The 18,917-nt window shown below is 46.0% G+C and overlaps 1 protein-coding gene across 2 annotated transcripts in view; it reads left to right on the top strand.

The window, feature by feature from the left end:
* Positions 1–972: 972 nt before the first annotated feature.
* The window catches only part of LOC147081158 (uncharacterized), a 34,208-nt gene continuing 16,263 nt past the window's right edge, over positions 973–18,917 (top strand). The window contains exons 1-2 of one of the 2 annotated variants that reach the window (XR_015076815.1): positions 973–1,571; positions 14,769–17,760. Coding sequence is in view for 1 of the 2 variants with exons in the window: in XM_085980927.1 (XP_085837053.1) it covers positions 1,555–1,571 (17 nt within the window). In the remaining variant the exon portion in view is untranslated. Of the gene's footprint in view, positions 1,572–14,768; positions 17,761–18,917 lie in introns of those variants that run through there. The other variant, XM_085980927.1, reaches the window with a different exon arrangement.

Genomic DNA, 18,917 nt, shown 5'->3' with positions numbered 1-18,917 from the left:
AGTCAGTGTGTAACCCGGGGAGGATGGGCCCAGTGAGATCAGACAGTGTGTAACCCGGGGGGGATGGGCCCAGTGTGATCAGACAGTGTGTAACCCGGGGAGGATGGGCCCAGTGAGATCAGGCAGTGTGTAACCCGGGGAGGATGGGCCCAGTGAGATCAGACAGTGTGTAACCCGGGGAGGATGGGCCCAGTGAGATCAGGCAGTGTGTAACCCGGGGAGGATGGGCCCAGTGAGATCAGACAGTGTGTAACCTGGGGAGGATGGACCCAGTGAGATCAGACAGTGTGTAACCCGGGGAGGATGGGCCCAGTGAGATCAGACAGTGTGTAACCCGGGGAGGATGGGCCCAGTGAGATCAGGCAGTGTGTAACCCGGGGAGGGTGGGCCCAGTGAGATCAGACAGTGTGTAACCCGGGGAGGATGGGCCCAGTGAGATCAGACAGTGTGTAACCCGGGGAGGATGGGCCCAGTGAGATCAGACAGTGTGTAACCTGGGGAGGATGGGCCCAGTGAGATCAGACAGTGTGTAACCCGGGGAGGATGGGCCCAGTGAGATCAGACAGTGTGTAACCCGGGGAGGATGGGCCCAGTGAGATCAGACAGTGTGTAACCCGGGGAGGATGGGCCCAGTGAGATCAGACAGTGTGTAACCTGGGGAGGATGGGCCCAGTGAGATCAGACAGTGTGTAACCCGGGGAGGATGGGCCCAGTGAGATCAGACAGTGTGTAACCCGGGGAGGATGGGCCCAGTGAGATCAGACAGTGTGTAACCCGGGGAGGATGGGCCCAGTGAGATCAGACAGTGTGTAACCCGGGGAGGATGGCCCAGTGTGATCAGACAGTGTGTAACCCGGGGAGGATGGGCCCAGTGAGATCAGACAGTGTGTAACCCGGGGAGGATGGGCCCAGTGAGATCAGACAGTGTGTAACCCGGGGGGGATGGGCCCAGTGAGATCAGACAGTGTGTAACCCGGGGGGGATGGGCCCAGTGAGATCAGACAGTGTGTAACCCGGGGAGGATGGGCCCAGTGAGATCAGACAGTGTGTAACCCGGGGAGGATGGGCCCAGTGAGATCAGACAGTGTGTAACCCGGGGAGGGTGGGCCCAGTGCAGACTGTGTGTAACCCGGGGAGGATGGGCCCAGTGAGATCAGTCAGTGTGTTACCTGGGAAAGATTGCCCCAGCTTCGGTTTGCCTAAAGCACAGGGAAATTGTACATTTCTATCCAGAACTTTGGTGATTTGCTGGAAGCCCAGGCGGGCGTGGCGGGGCTCTGAGAAAAGGGACAACATCAGACAGAAGCACTCGGACCCAAACTTTTATTTTTATGAAGCGGAAGAAATGTCTATATTACATTACTTCACACTGTTGATAGTTATTTTCTGTCCTGCTATAATTAGATCTCCCGGTGAAAGACTGAGTGATTGAGAGAGGTTCACAGCTGAGAGTAAACCGGGATTGTAGACTGAGGAGCGACAGCAGGTGAACCAACACAGGATTGTGAGAGCACCAACTGGAGAGAACTCTTCCGATTCAAAGAGCTTCCAGAGATGGACTGGGGAGAAAGGTCAGAGAGAGTCTCATTGACTCAGATACACACTGGTCCTGGAGATGGACTGGGGAGAAAGGTCAGAGAGAGTCCCATTGACTCAGATACACACTGGTCCTGGAGATGGACTGGGGAGAAAGGTCAGAGAGAGTCCCATTGACTCAGATACACACTGGTCCTGGAGATGGACTGGGGAGAAAGGTCAGAGAGAGTCCCATTGACTCAGATACACACTGGTCCTGGAGATAGACTGTGGAGAAAGGTCAGAGAGAGTCCCATTGACTCAGATACACACTGGTCCTGGAGATGGACTGGGGAGAAAGATCAGAGAGAGTCCCATTGACTCAGATACACACTGGCCCTGGAGATGGACTGGGGAGAAAGGTCAGAGAGAGTCCCATTGACTCAGATACACACTGGTCCTGGAGATGGACTGGGGAGAAAGGTCAGAGAGAGTCCCATTGACTCAGATACACACTGGTCCTGGAGATAGACTGGGGAGAAAGGTCAGAGAGAGTCCCATTGACTCAGATACACACTGGTCCTGGAGATGGACCGGGGAGAAAGGTCAGAGAGAGTCTCATTGACTCAGATACACACTGGTCCTGGAGATAGACTGGGGAGAAAGGTCAGAGAGAGTCCCATTGACTCAGATACACACTGGTCCTGGAGATGGACTGGGGAGAAAGGTCAGAGAGAGTCCCATTGACTCAGATACACACTGGTCCTGGAGATGGACTGGGGAGAAAGGTCAGAGAGAGTCCCATTGACTCAGATACACACTGGTCCTGGAGATGGACTGGGGAGAAAGGTCAGAGAGAGCCATTGAATCAGATACACACTGGTCCTGGAGATGGACTGGGGAGAAAGGTCAGAGAAAGTCCCATTGACTCAGATACACACTGGTCCTGGAGATGGACTGGGGAGAAAGGTCAGAGAGAGTCCCATTGACTCAGATACACACTGGTCCTGGAGATGGACTGGGGAGAAAGGTCAGAGAGTCCCATTGACTCAGATACACACTGGTCCTGGAGATAGACTGGGGAGAAAGGTCAGAGTGAGTCCCATTGACTCAGATACACACTGGTCCTGGAGATGGACTGGGGAGAAAGGTCAGAGAGAGTCCCATTGACTCAGATACACACTGGTCCTGGAGATAGACTGGGGAGAAAGGTCAGAGAGAATCCCATTGACTCAGATACACACTGGTCCTGGAGATGGACTGGGGAGAAAGGTCAGAGAGTCCCATTGACTCAGATACACACTGGTCCTGGAGATAGACTGGGGAGAAAGGTCAGAGTGAGTCCCATTGACTCAGATACACACTGGTCCTGGAGATGGACTGGGGAGAAAGGTCAGAGAGAGTCCCATTGACTCAGATACACACTGGTCCTGGAGATGGACTGGGGAGAAAGGTCAGAGAGAATCCCATTGACTCAGATACACACTGGTCCAGGTGATGGACCGGGGAGAAAGGTCAGAGAGAGTCCCATTGACTCAGATACACACTGGTCCTGGAGATGGACTGGGGAGAAAGGTCAGAGTGAGTCCCATTGACTCAGATACACACTGGTCCTGGAGATGGACTGGGGAGAAAGGTCAGAGAGAGTCCCATTGACTCAGATACACACTGGCCCTGGAGATGGACTGGGGAGAAAGGTCAGAGAGAGTCCCATTGACTCAGATACACACTGGTCCTGGAGATAGACTGGGGAGAAAGGTCAGAGAGAGTCCCATTGACTCAGATACACACTGGTCCTGGAGATGGACTGGGGAGAAAGGTCAGAGAGAGTCCCATTGACTGAGATACACACTGGTCCTGGAGATGGACTGGGGAGAAAGGTCAGAGAGAGTCCCATTGACTCAGATACACACTGGTCCTGGAGATGGACTGGGGTGAAAGGTCAGAGAGAGTCCCATTGACTCAGATACACACTGGTCCCGGAGATGGACTGGGGTGAAAGGTCAGAGAGAGTCCCATTGACTCAGATACACACTGGTCCTGGAGATGGACTGGGGAGAAAGGTCAGAGAGAGTCCCATTGACTCAGATACACACTGGTCCTGGAGATAGACTGGGGAGAAAGGTCAGAGAGTCCCATTGACTCAGATACACACTGGTCCTGGAGATGGACTGGGGAGAAAGGTCAGAGAGTCCCATTGACTCAGATACACACTGGTCCTGGAGATGGACTGGGGAGAAAGGTCAGAGAGTCCCATTGACTCAGATACACACTGGTCCTGGAGATAGACTGGGGAGAAAGGTCAGAGAGAGTCCCATTGACTCAGATACACACTGGTCCTGGAGATGGACTGGGGAGAAAGGTCAGAGAGAGTCCCATTGACTCAGATACACACTGGTCCTGGAGATAGACTGGGGAGAATGGTCAGAGAGAGTCCCATTGACTCAGATACACACTGGTCCTGGAGATGGACTGGGGAGAAAGGTCAGAGAGAGTCCCATTGACTCGGATACACACTGGTCCTGGAGATGGACTGGGGAGAAAGGTCAGAGAGAGTCCCATTGACTCAGATACACACTGGTCCTGGAGATGGACTGGGGAGAAAGGTCAGAGAGAGTCCCATAGACTCAGATACACACTGGTCCTGGAGATGGACTGGGGAGAAAGGTCAGAGAGAGTCCCATTGACTCAGATACACACTGGTCCTGGAGATGGACTGGGGAGAAAGGTCAGAGAGAGTCCCATTGACTCAGATACACACTGGTCCTGGAGATGGACTGGGGAGAAAGGTCAGAGAGAGTCCCATTGACTCAGATACACACTGGTCCTGGAGATGGACTGGGGAGAAAGGTCAGAGAGAGACCCATTGACTCAGATACACACTGGTCCTGGAGATGGACTGGGGAGAAAGGTCAGAGAGAGTGCCATTGACTCAGATACACACTGGTCCTGGAGATGGACTGGGGAGAAAGGTCAGAGAGAGTCCCATTGACTCAGATACACACTGGTCCTGGAGATGGACTGGGGAGAAAGGTCAGAGAGTCCCATTGACTCAGATGATGTCCCCACACTATTACTGCAGATTTGGTTTCCCCAATCTATACATAGCTTAAAATCCCCCATGATTAATATATTACCCTTGCTACATGCACCTCTAGTTCCCTGAACTATACGCCGCCCTACATTACAACTACAGTTTGGGGGGCCTATAAACACCTCCAACCAATGTTTTCTGCCCCTTGCTGTTTCTTGGCTCCATCCAAACTGATTTTTTTACTTTATTTTTGGAGCTAAGATGATTTCTCCCTACTGTCTTTATCCCATCCTTTATCGATGTGAGACCAGAACTGTGCACGGTACTCCGGTGTTGTCTCACCAAAGCCCTGTACAATTGTAGCAAGACTTCCTCACTGTTGTATTCCAACCCCCTGTCATAAAGGCCAACATGCCATCAGCCTGCCCAATTGCTCGCTGTACCTGCATGCTAACTTTGTCTCCTGTACGAGAACACCTAAATCTCTCTGAACACTAACATTTAATAATTTTTCACCATTTAAAAAAGGTTCTGTTTTTCTACTCTTCCTACTAAAGTGAATACGCACACATTTCCCCACATTTATATTCCATCTGTCACCTTACTGCCCGCACACTTAGACTGCCCATATCCCTTTGCAGGCTCTTTGTGTCCCCATAGCTTACTGTCCCACCTAGCTTTGTATCAGCAGCAAACTTGGATCCATTGCACTCGGTCCCTTCATCTAAGTCAGTAATATAGATTGTAAATAGCAGAGGCCCCAGCACTGATCCTTGTGGCACCCCACTAGCCTGCCAAGCTGAAAATGTCCTGTTTATCCCTACACTCTGTTTTCTGTCAGTTAACCAATCCTCTATCAATGCTAATAGTCATAATGGCACAGAAGGCCGCCATTCGGCCCATCCAGTCCGTGCCGGCTCTCTGTAGAGCAATCCAGTCAGTCCCATTCCCCTGCTCTATCCCCGTAGCCCTGCAAGTTTATTTCCCTCAAGTGCCTATCCAGTCTCCCCTTGAAAACATTGAATGTCTCCACTTCCATCGGCAGCGAGTTCCAGGTCCTCACCACTCGCTGTGTAAAAAGGTTTTTACACTCATTCGCCCCCTGTATCTCTTGCCCAAAACCTTAAATCTGTGTCCCCTAGTCCTCGTACCATCCATTAGTGGAACAGCCTTTCCCTGTCTAGTCTATCCAAACCCGTCATAATCTTGTACACCTCGATCAAATCACCCCTCAACCTCCTTTGTTCTAATGAAAACAAATCCAGCTTCTCCAACCTGTCCTTGTAGCTAATATATTACCCTCAACCCCATGAGTCCTTATCTTGCATAGCAGCCTTTTATGTGGCACCTTATCAAATGCCTCTTAGAAACATAGAAGATAGGAGCAGGAGTAGGCCATTCGGCCCCTCGAGCCTGCTCCACCATTCAATGAGATCATGGCTGATCATCCAAATTCAGTACCCTGTCCTTGCCTTCTCCCCATATCCCTTGATCCCTTTAGCCTTAAGAAATATATCCAACTCCTTCTTGAATATATTTAATGAATTGGCCTCCACTGCCTTCTGCGGTAGAGAATTCCACAGGTTCACCACTCTCTGGGTGAAGAAATTCCTCCATCTCTATCCTAAATGGCTTACTCCTTATCCTTAGACTGTGACCCCTGGTTCTGGACCCGCTGACCATCAGGAACATCCTTCCAGCATGTAGTCTGTCTAGTCCTGTTAGAATTTTATAAGTTTCAATGAGATCCCCTCTCATTCTTCTAAACTCCAGCGAGTATAAGCCCAATCGACCCAATCTCTTCTCGTACGTCATTCCTGCCATCCCAGGTATCAGTCTGGTGAATCTTTGCTGCACTCCCTCCATGGCAAGAACATCCTTCCTCAGATAAGGTGACCAAAACTGCACACAATACTCATGATGTGGTCTCACCAAGGCCCTGTACAACTGCAGCAGGACACCCTTGTTCCTGTACTCAAACCCTATCGCTACGAAGGCCAACATACCATTTGCCGCCTTAACCGCCTGCTGCACCTGCATGCTTACCTTCAGCGACTGGTGCACAAGAACACCCAGGTCTCTTTGCACTTCCCCTTCTCCCAATCTATTGCCATTCAGATAATCTGCTTTCCTGTTTTTGCCACCAAAGTGGATAACCTCGCATTTATACACATTATACTGCATCTACCATGCTTCTGCCCAATCGCCCAACCTGTCCAAATCATACTGGAGTTTCTCGGCATCCTCCTCACAGCACACACGCCTACCCAGCTTTGTGTCGTCTGCAAATTTGGAGATATTACATCTAGTTCCCTCGTCTAGATCATTTATATATATATATGAATAGCTGGGGTTCTAGGACCGATCCCTGCGGTACCCCACTAGTCACTGCCTGCCACTCGGAAAAAGAGCCGTTTATTCCAACTCTTGCTTCCTGTCTGCCAACCAGTTCTTTATCCAAGTCAGTACCTTGCCCCCAATCCCATGTGCCTTAACTTTACATGCTAATCTCTCATGTGGGACCTTATCGAAAGCCTTCTGAAAGTCCAAATACACCACATCCACTGGTTCTCCCTTATCTATTCTACCAGTTACATCCTCAAAAAATTCCAGTAGATTAGTCAAGCACGTTTTACCTTTTGTAAGTCCATGTTGACTTTGTCCAATCATATCACTGTTTTCCAAGTGCTCTGCTGTTACATCTTTTGTAATGGATTCTAGCATTTTCCCCACTACCGATGTCAGGCTTACCGGTCTATAATTCCCTGTTTTCTCTCTACCACCTTTTTTGAATAGTGGGGTAACATTAGCGACCCTCCAGTCCATGGGAACTATTCCAGAGTCTATTGAGTTCTGGAAGATGACCAGCAATGCATCTACTATTTCTAGGGCCACTTCCTTAAGTACCCTAGGATGTAGATTATCAGGACCTGGGGATTTATCGGCCTTCAATCCCTTCAGTTTCCCTAACACAATTTCCCTACAAATACCGATTTCTTTCAGTTCCTCCCTCTCATCAGACCCTATGTTCCCTGACATCTCTGGGAGGTTATTTGTCCTCCTTTGTGAAGACAGAACCAAAGTATGTATTTAATTGGTCTGCCATTTCTTTGTTCCCCATTATAAATTCCCCCGATTCTGAATGCAAGGGACCTACGCTTGACTTCACCAATCTTTTTCTCTTTACATATCTATAAAAGCTTTTACAGCCAGTTTTTATGTTCCCTGCAAACTTACTCATTCTATTTTCCCCCTCTTAATTAATCCCTTTGTCCTCCTTTGCTGAATCCTAAACTGCTCCCAATCCTTGGGTTTACTGCTTTTTCTGGCCAATTTATATGTCCTCTCCTTGGATCTTACGCTATCCCTAATTTCCCTTGTTAGCCACGGTTGAGTCACCTTTTTTGATTTATTTTTGGCAATCCAAATATTTTACATCCACCAGTTCCCCATTATCTATCCAGCTAGTTGCATCCTCAAAAAACACTAATAGCATGATTTCTCTTTCATAAAACCATGTTGACTGCGCCTGATCATATGATTTTCTAAGTACCCTCTTACCCCTCCCTTAATAATGGATTCCAGCATTTTCCTGACGCCAGGCTCACTGGCCTGTAGTTCCCTGCTTTCTCTCTTCCCCCTTCCTAGAATAGCGGGGTTACTTTTTCTACCTTCTAATCCACTGGGACTGTTCCAGAATCTAGGGGATTTTGGAAGATCACAACCAATGCATCCACTCTCTCTTCAGCCACCTCTTGTTGAACCCTAGGATGTAGGCCGTCCGGTCCTGGGGATTTGTCAGATTTTAGTCCCATTAGTTTCTCAAGTACTTTTTTTCCTCTAAGGAACTTAAAGTAATTGATGTCAGTCCTTTCATTAGTCCCTTGGTTCCCTGCTATTTTTGGTGCGTTATTTGTGTTTTCTACTGTGAAGACCGATACAAAATATTTGTTTAAAATCTGCCATTTCCTCATTTCCCATTTATAATTTCTCCTGTCTCAGCCTCTAAGGGACCAATGCTTACTTTTGCTACTCTCCATGTTTACTTACTTTCAGAAGCTCCTACAATTTTTAAATGTTTCTTGCTGGTACACTCAGTCGATTTTCTCCCTTTTTTATCAATTTTCGGTCATCGTTTGCTGGTTAACAGAATTAAACTTCCCAATGCAATTTCAGACGCTGAAGGTCTGCTTCTGTAAATAGCATTCAGGTACATTTATCGTTTACACGGTTAGGAACAAAGAGTTAGAGGTTGATACCATAGAAACTGGGAACCAGACAGCACAGAATGAGGCCATTGGGCCCAGCGGGCCTGTACCGGCTCTTTGAAAGAGCAGGCCAATGTGTCCCACTCCCCTGCTCTGTGCCCAGAGCACTGCTAATGTTCTCCCCTTCGTGTATTTCACTAATTCAGGTTTAAAAGTTACTATTGTCGCTGCTCCGATCACTCATTCAGACATTGCATTCCAGATCATAACACGATGCCTAAAAACAATCTTATCTTACCTCACCTCTGGCGTTTTGTCAATTACATTAAATCCGTCTCCTCTGTTTACCGACCCTTCTGTCAGTGGGTACAGTTGCTCCTTATTTACTCTATGGAAACACCTTCATGATTTTGAGCACCTCTATTAAAAGAATTTAAAATTCAACGAGACTCCAGGATGGTGTGTTGCCTCTCTGGTGCAAGGATGTCTCCGAGTGGCTGCAGAACATCTTGGAAGGGGAGGGTGAACAGCCAGTTGTCGTGGTGCATGTAGGCACCAACGATATAGGTTAAAAGCGGAATATAGGGAGTTAGGAGATAAATTTAAAAACAGGACCTCAAAAGGTAGTAATCTCAGGATTGCTACCAGTGCCACGTGCTAGTCAGAGTAGATATAGAAGGATACTTCAGATGAATATGTGGCTAGAGAAATGGTGCCAGGGGGAGGGATTCAAGTTCCTGGGACATTGGAACCGGTTCTGGGGGAGGTGGGACCAGTTCAAACCAGACAGTTTGCACCTGGGCAGGGCTGGGACCGATGTCCATGGGGGAGTGTTTGCTAGTGCTGTGGGGGAGGGTTTAAACTAAAATGGCAGGGGGTTGGGAACCTGAGCAGGGAGACAGAGGAAAGGGAAACAAGGATAAAAGCAAAAGATAGGAAGGAGAAAAACACAAGTGGCAGTCAGAGAAATCAACGGTTTAAATCAAACATGGCCACAGTAAATAATAATTCTAATAGGTCTAAGAGCGTTAAAAAAACCAGCCTGAAGGCTTTGTGTCTTAATGCGAGGAGCATTTGTAATAAGGTGGATGAATTGGCTGCACAAATAGAAGTAAACAAATACGATTTGGTTGGGATTACAGAAACGTGGCTCAAGGATGGCCAGGACTGGGAACTCAACATCCAGGGGTATTCGATATTCAGGAAAGATAGGCAAAAAGGAAAGGGAGGTGGGGTAGCATTACTGGTTAAAGAAGGGATTAACACAATTGTAATGAAGGATATTAGCTCTGATGAGGTGGAATCTGTATGGGTAGAATTGAGAAATACTAAGGGGAAAAAAACGTTAGTGGGAGTGGTTTATAGACCTCCAAACAGTAAGGCGGAGGTTGGGGATGGCATTAAAAGGGAAGTTAAAGAAGCGTGCAATAAGGGCACAGCAATCACCATGGGTGACTTTAATCTACATATAGATTGGGCCAACCAAATTAGTAACAATACTGTGGGAGGAGGAATTCCTGGCGTGTTTATGGGATGGTTTCCTGGACCAATATGTCGAGGTATAAACCAGAGATCAGGCCATCTTAGACTGGGTATTATGTAACGAGAAAGGATTAATTAGCAATCTTGTTGTACGAGGCCCCTTGGGTCGGAGCGATCATAATATGATCGAATTCTTCATTAAGATGGAGAATGAAGTAGTTGACTCGGAGACTAGGGTCCTCAATTTAAATAAAGGAAACTACGATGGTCTGAGGAGCGAGTTGGGTAGGATTGATTGGGGAATGTCACTCAAAGGGTTGACGGTGGATAGGCAATGGCAAACAAAGACCGAATGGACGAACTACAGAATTTGTTCATCCCAGTTTGGCATAAAAATAAAAGTGACCCAACCGTGGCTAACAAGGGAAATTAGGGATAGCACAAGGTCCAAGGAGAGGGCATATAAATTGGCCAGAAAAAGCAATAATCTTGAGGATTGGGAGCAGTTTAGGATTCAACAAAGGGATTAATTAAGAAAGGGAAAATAGAATATGAGAGTAAGCTTGCAGGGAACATAAAAACTGACTGTAAAAGCTTTTATAGATATGTGAAGAGAAAAAGATTGGTGAAGTCAAGCGTAGGTCCCTTGCAGTCAGAATCGGGGGAATTTATAATGGGGAACAAAGAAATGGCAGACCAACTAAATACATATTTTGGTTCTGTCTTCACAAAGGAGGACACAAATAACCTCCCAGAGATGCCGAGAAACATAGGGTCTGATGAAAGGGTGGAACTGAAAGAAATCAGTATTTGCAGGGAAATGGTGTTAGGAAAATTGATGGGACTGAAGGCCGATAAATCCCCAGGGCCTGATAATCTACATCCCAGGGTACTTAAGGAAGTGGCCCTAGAAATAGATGCATTGCTGGTCATCTTCCAGAACTCCATAGACTCTGGAACGGTACCCATGGATTGGCAGGTAGCTAATGTTACCCCACTATTCAAAAAAGGTGATAGAGAAAAGGCGGGGAATTATAAACCGGTAAAGTGGACATCGGTAGTGGGGAAAATGCTGGTGTCCATTCTAAAAGATGTAATAGCAGAGCACTTGGAAAGCAGTGACTGGATCGGACAAAATCAACATGGATTTACAAAAGGTAAATCATGCTTGACTAATCTACTGGAATTTTTTTTGAGGATGTAACTGGTAAAATAGATAAGGGAGAACCAGTGGATGTGGTGTATTTGGACTTTCAGAAGGCTTTCGATAAGGTCCCGCATAAGAGATTAGCGTGCAAAATTAAGGCACATGGGATTGGGGGCAAGGTATTGACTTGGATAGAGAACTGGTTGGCGGAGAGAAAGCAAAGAGTTGGAATAAACGGGTCGTTTTCCGAGTGGCAGGCAGTGACTAGTGGGGTACCGCAAGGATCGGTCCTAGGACCCCAGCTGTTCACAATATATATTAATGTTCCCACATACTGCAGGAGGAGCAGATCACGGGGCCTGGCTGTCCTGCCATGACTTACCCTTTGATTTAATTTAAAATTCAATTAATTAATCAATCCCACTAATTACACTACAGTTAACTGGTTTACCAACAGTCCCTGCTACACTAGAGAGACCTTAGAAACTATAAACCAGAGTTAAAGTTTAAAAAAGAGAGAAATACTCACCAACCAATCACTTACCTGCTTCCTGGTGACGTCACAATTTGATTACTTTTTACCTCTCTCCCCTGCTGTTGAATTGGTCGGGCCTCGTTCGCTGAATCAGCCGCCGTGCCCCAACTGCCGCCGGTTTTTGAAACTCCTCAGCTGCTCGCTCGCAGGTCCGCTCTGGTCGGGCCTCGTTCGCTGAACAGCGGGAGGACAACGCGGACCTGCGAGGAGTTGGCAGCAGTGAGGAGGCCGATACATATCCGGCGAATTCCAAAAGAACAGCAAAATCAAGGAGTGACGTCACAGGACTGCAGGAAAGAATCTGAGAGCGGCAGCAGCCAAACTACAACTGCAAAACCGCTGAAGTGACATCACAACCAGGGAAGGAGCTGATTGGTAAGTAGGACCTGGTGAGTATTTCTACAGTCCAGTCGTTAAAGTAAGGTCTCTAGTTTAGCGTAAGTAGTGTTTAAAGGGAAGTAAGGTCCCTAGTGTATTATTTAAAAGGAGTAAATTAAGGATAGGACTTGGCAGAGCAGCTCAGCAGTGTGGAGTGCTCCTCCTGTGCTATGTGGGAGGTCAGGGACACTTTTGGTGTCCAGGGCGAACATGTGTGCAGGAAGTGTCTCCAGCTGCAGCTACTCGCATTCTGCGTTTTGGAGCTGCGGCTGGAGTCACTGTGGAGCATCCGCGAAGCTGAGTTCTTCATGGATAGCTTGTCTAACGAGGTCTTCACACCGCAGGTGAAGAATGCACAGGCAGACAGGAAATGGGTGACTGCCAGACAGAGTAAAAGAACTAGGAAGGCAGTGCAGGAGTCCCCTGGGTCCATCTCTCTCCAACAGATTTTCCGTTTTGGATACTGCTGGGGAGATGGTTTCTGAGGGGAATGCAGCAAGAGCCCAGTCCGTGGCACTACGAGTGGCTCAGCTGCACAGGAGGGGAGCAAAAAGAGTGGGAGAGCAATAGTGATGGGGGATTCTATCATAAGGGGAACAGATAGACGTTTCTGTGGCTGCAGACGTGACTCCAGGATGGTATGTTGCCTCCCTGGTGCCAGGGTCAAGGATGTCACTGAACGGCTGTAGGGCATTCTGAAGGGGGAGGGCGAACAGTCAGAGGTCGTGGTTCACATTGGTACCAAGGTCATGGGTAGAAAGCGGGATGAGGTCCTGCAACAAGAATTTAGGGAGCTAGGTAGCAGATTAAAAAGCAGGACCTCAAAGGTTGTAATCTCTGGATTACTCCCGGTGCCATGTGCTAGTGATTATTATAGGAATAGGTGGATAGAGCAGATGAATGCGTGGCTGAAGAGTTGGTGCAGGAGGGAGGGCTTTAGTTTCTTTGATCACTGGCTCTGCTTCTGGGGAAGGTGGGACCTGTACAAGTCGGATGGGTTGCACATGAATCGAAACGGGACCAACATCCTTGCAGGGAGGTTTGCTGGTACTGTTGGGGGGGGTTTAAACTAACTTGGCAGGGGGATGGGATACAGAGTGGAGCTATAGTAGGGTGTGATGCACAGCCAAATATAGAGGAAAAAACAAGTCAGCCTGGAAGGCAGAGCAAATATGTAACGGCACAAGGGAGTATGGCAAGGCTGGATGGCATTTATTTTAATGCAAGGAGTCTTGCGAGTAAAGCAGATGAATTCAAGGTGTTGATGAACACATGGGAGTATGATATTGTTGCTATCACAGAGACATGGTTGAGGGAGGGGCAGGACTGGCAGCTCAGTATTCCAGGGTATAGAATCTTCAGGCAAGACAGAGGGGTGTAAAAGAGGAGTGGGTGTTGCAATATTAATCAAGGAGTCAATTACTGCTGTAAGGAGAGATGATATCTTAGCAGGTTCTCAATGATTTATCTCCAGAAGGTTCCTGAACACCGGCGCTAGACTGATTCGCCTGTCGTTCATTGGTTTACCACACGCTCCATTTTTAAACGAGGGGGTAACATTTGCAAATCCCCAGTCCTGTGGCACCACTCCCCTATCCAAGGAGGATTCAAAGATTGTGGCCAGAGCCTTCCTTCTCTCAGTAACCCAGGATGTATCCCATCCAGACCATGACACTTCCACTTTGAGCGCTGTCAACTGTTACTACATCCTCTTGGTCTATTTATATCCTGTCCAATTTCACTACCACCCTCTCCTTCACTGTAACATTGGCAGCATCCTCTTCTTTAGTGAAGGCAGATGCAAAGTACTCATTCAGTACCTCAGCCATGCCCACTGCATCCACCAGAAGATTGCCCTTTTGGTCCTTAATCATCGCACCTTTCCGTTGACTCTCCTTTTAGGCTTTACATGTTTAAGAAAGATTTTAATGTTCCCTATTATATTCCCACTAATCTTTCCTCAGTTTTTCTGTGCCCCTCTTAGTTTGTTTTTGATTTCTCCTCTGTACTTTCTGTATTCAGCTTGATTCCCTACGGTGCTGCTGTTGTTGTCGTGTGTTTATTATACCAGAGTCTGCGTGTGTCAAACAGCAGAAAACTCCATCTTACAAGGTCTCAAATTGGGTTATAACTTAATGCCGGCGAATAACATCAACTTAAGTTTGGAGAAATTACTGATCCGGGACTGAATCGCTTTCACATTTCCACAGTGGGGAAAGGGAAGGACGCTGACTGAGAGTTTGTTAGACACAGTGGGACACGTGCACATGTGGAGAATTATAATTGTAAAACAGCAGTTAGATCAATCAAACCAGTTATGTATTTGACATTTCCAGATATTGCGTCACCAATCTGCTTAAAGTGACCCCACTGTTAATATTAGTGGAGCAGTGGTGAATGTCCTCGCCTCCGACAGTGCTCATTAGTCAAGTGCTGACACCATGAGCCATGTCCTCTGCTTTATTACAGGAGGAATAGCGAATAACAGCAAGGAAGTGATGTTCAACTGTTATAACAGACTGGTTAGGCCTCAGCTGGAGTCTGGTTTTCAATTCTGGCCACCACACTTTAAAGGAGGATATCAAGGCCTTGGAGATGGTGCAGAAGAGATTTGAGAGAATTGTACTAAGGATCAGGGACTTCAGTTCTGGGGAGAGGCTGGTTTGTTCTCTTTAGAGCAGAGTTGGTTAAACGAAGATTTTATAGAGCTGTTGAAACTCATGATTGGTTTTGATGAGTAAATAAGGAGGAACTGTTTCCATTGGCAGAAGGGGTCAGTAACCAGACGACGCAGATTTAAAGTGAGTGGAGAAAGAGCCACAGGCGAGGTGAGGTAACATTGTGTTACACAGCGAGTTAGTGTGATCTGGAATGCATTGCCCGAAAGGGCGGTGAGGTAACATTGTGTTACTGAAATAAAGAATAGATTTGCCTTCCAAAACTAGGCTTTATTAACTTTAAAATCTGCAGCACATCTTTCCACATCCAGTCCCAACCAAAGCTGGAAAAAAAACTGAATTTAAGGTGGCCACCACACATCATGTGACATCAACTACCAATGAGATTACAGCATTTATCCCAAGGCAGTTAACAAACAACCAATCACAATACTTTTACTAAACAAGGAATAATCACCACATTCACCCCTCCTTTTAAAATATACTCCAACCTAAATAACCTTTACAATTTATAATTAATTATTTACAACTAAAACTATGCACAACAAGAGTAAAACTGTTTACATGACACAATACTAAGTGAACAACAAATAATAACATTGCACATAAGTATTAAGTATCTCTCAACTAAAACAATATACTATAATATTTCAACAATTTTAAAACATTACTATCAATTTAAAAGTCCATTTTCAATCGGTCGACCGGATATCTTGTTCGTGTCGACCTTCTTAACCTTGGTGAAATTCCTTGCCCTCCCACACCAGAAGGCACAGAAGTATCTTCAGCAGGAAGGCTATCCATATCCCGATTTTCAACGGTTTCCGGATTAGAAATCCCATCAGAAGGTAAACTGGGACGGTCATAAACATCCATCAAGGGCTGACTAATAGAAGTATAATTATCTGCAATCGGATTGGAGACATTCGTAGTATCTGTAACAGTATCCACATTATCTAAATCATGACTATTGTTAATATCCTCAAGAGGGCTGGCCACCACAAGGAGCCAAGTCTTTAATTGAAACGGTACTTTCCCATCTTGGAATCGAATATGAGCATATTGGGAATTTGCCTCCAACAGCTCCACCTCCTCCACTAAAGGATCATATTTTGACAATCTAACATGGCGTCGAAGCAGCACAGGTCCCTGCATAGTAAGCCATGAAGGTACCGAATATCCCGTAGTAGATCTCCGCGGATAGTTAAAGAGCCTTTCATGGGGGGGTCACATTAGTAGCCGTTGAAAGCAATGATCTAATGGAATGCAGGGCATCAGGCAGTACCATTTCCCACTGTGTATTCTTAAGGTTCTGGGATGTCAAAGCCAACATAACTGCCTTCCAGATCACCCCATTGTATCGTTCGCACTGTCCATTACCCTGGGGATTATACGGGGTAGTTCTACAAGTAGAAATTCCCCGACTCTGAAGGTATTCCTTCAACTGGGAAGACATAAAAGAACTTCCCTGATCCGAATGGATATACGCAGGCATCCCAAAGATGACAAAAAGTTGAGTCAGACATTTGATAACTGTAGCAGCTGATACATCTGCACAAGGAAAAGCAAAAGGGAACCTTGAAAACTCATCCACAACAGTAAATATATATCGGTTTTGAGTAGTTGAAGGAAGAGGCCCCTTAAAATCGACGTTCAAAAGGAGAAGTAGCCTTTATAAGATGAGCTCGTTGAGGCTTAAGGAAATTCGGTTTACACCGAGCGCAGATAGAACATGATGAAGTCATCCGCTTGACGTCTTCAACTGAAAAGGGCAAATTCTTACTGCGTACGAAGTGTATCATCCTCGTAACCCCAGGATGACATAAGGCATTGTGAAGATTAATAAGCGTATCTCTGTGAATCACAGAACAATAAGCCCTCGACAGTGCATCAGCAGCAACATTATCCTTCCCCGGACGATAAACTATGTCAAAATGGTAACATGCCAACTCAATCCTCCATCTCATTATTTTATCATTTTTGATCTTTCCAAAATGTTTAACATCAAACATAAAGGACACAGATTTTTCATCAGTTACCAACGTGAAATGTCTCCATTTACGCAATGCTTCTACTATTGCGTATGCCTCTTTCTCGATTGAAGAATGTCTTTTTTCACTATTGTTCAAAGTACGTGAGAAAAAGGCCACAGGTCTTCCATTTTGGATCAGAGTAGCCCCAATTGCAAAATCAGAAGCATCCGTCTCTTATCACAAAAGGAACCTGCTCATCAATAGAATGCACAACTGCTCCTAAAATATCCTTTTTAAAATTCTCAAAACATGTCCTGGCCTCCCATGATAGAGGATATGTCGTAACCCGAATAAGAGGCCGGATCTTCCGTGAAAAATTTGCAATCCATTAGAATAATAAGAAAACAGTCCAACAACTCGTTGCAAAGCCTTAGAATTAGTAGGACAAGGTAAATCAATCAATGGTCGCAGACGTTCTGGATCTGGTTTAATCTTGTTTCCCGAGATAATATACCCCAATAGATTTACCTCAGTAGTCGAAAAGATACATTTCTCTATTAAAAGTTAAACCAACTTTTTCCGCAGCTTGAAGGAATCTTTTTAAATTAGAATCATGCTCCACCCTTGATTTGCCACACACTGTGATGTCATCTAAGTATGAAAAGGTGTCAGAGAGGGAGTTATCACTTATAAAAGCATTCATTGCCCGTTGAAAACAAGCAACACCATTAGTAACACCAAATGGTATTCGGCAAAACTGATACAGCTTTCCACCAGCCTCAAAGGCCGTATATGGTTGATCCTTCTTAACAATAGGAATCTGATGATAAGCACTCTTTAAGTCAATAGTGCTAAAAACCTTATACTGAGATACTTTATTGATAAGCTCATCAATCTTAGGCAAAGGGTACGCATCTAATTGAGTATACCTATTAATAGTTTGGGAATAGTCTATCACCATTCGTTTCTTGTGTCTCTCGTTAGTCGTGACAACTACCTGTGCTCGCCAAGGTGAACAACTAGGTTCAATGATTCCTTCCAATAAGAGACGTTGAACTTCAGAATTAATAAATTCTCTATCCTGACTACTATATCTTCTTGACTTGGTAGCAATTGGCTTACAATCTGGCATCAAATTGGAAAAAAAAGTGATAATGGAGAAATGGATAAAGAGGTTAATCCACAAATAGATAAAGGTGGCTTAGTCCCTCCAAATGAAAGACTAAGAGACTCGTGTAACTGAAGCACATCATGTCCAATCAAAATATCCGCACAGAGATTAGGCAAAACAGATAGGCGTATATCAGTATATGTATTACCTAGAAGAATCATTTTCACAAAGCAACAACCAGCTATTTGTGAAGTAAGGGTCGTCTGAGCCATACACACCTGATACGTAACAGGCGAAATTTTCAAATGCTTCTCCTTCGCAAACTGAAGACTTATAAAACTCTCAGTACTGCCCGTATCTATAAGGGCCTTCACTGCCAACCCATTAACTTGAGCCGTAACTATAGCTTTGTTTAGGCCATGAGCAAATGCAGCAGAAATTGATGCAATAAACGCCCTATCTAAAGGCTGAATAGTCACAGGAGGAGGTGGTGGAGGAGGTAATTGAACCTGATGATTTGCACACGCGTGCATAATGACCTCTCTTGCCGCATTTACTACACACAGCCTCCCGAGCAGGACACTTCAGACGAGGGTGCCGGATATTCCCACAAAAATAACACTTCTGAATCCTAGAGGCAACAGCCGCCGAAGTAGAAACTGTTTCAGAATCTAGTAAACCACTCCCATTAAGTCCACATAATTCCTTTTCATCCGAAACTGCCGAAACCATAGTCGCAGGCCGATTAAAAAGAGCATAAGAATCCGAACTTCTCTGAGCCACATCCAATGTAGAAGCTTGCTCAAAAGCACTTTTAAGATCCAAAGTCTTATTTTCTAACAACCGCTGACGAATT

The sequence above is a fragment of the Somniosus microcephalus genome, unplaced genomic scaffold (assembly GCF_052327205.1).
Source record: "Somniosus microcephalus isolate GS21.2 unplaced genomic scaffold, FLI_Smic_1.0 scaffold744, whole genome shotgun sequence".
NCBI classification, from domain to species: Eukaryota; Metazoa; Chordata; class Chondrichthyes; order Squaliformes; family Somniosidae; genus Somniosus; species Somniosus microcephalus.
Note: the sequence above shows the minus strand (reverse complement) of the source record. Positions and strands in the feature narration are given on the sequence as shown.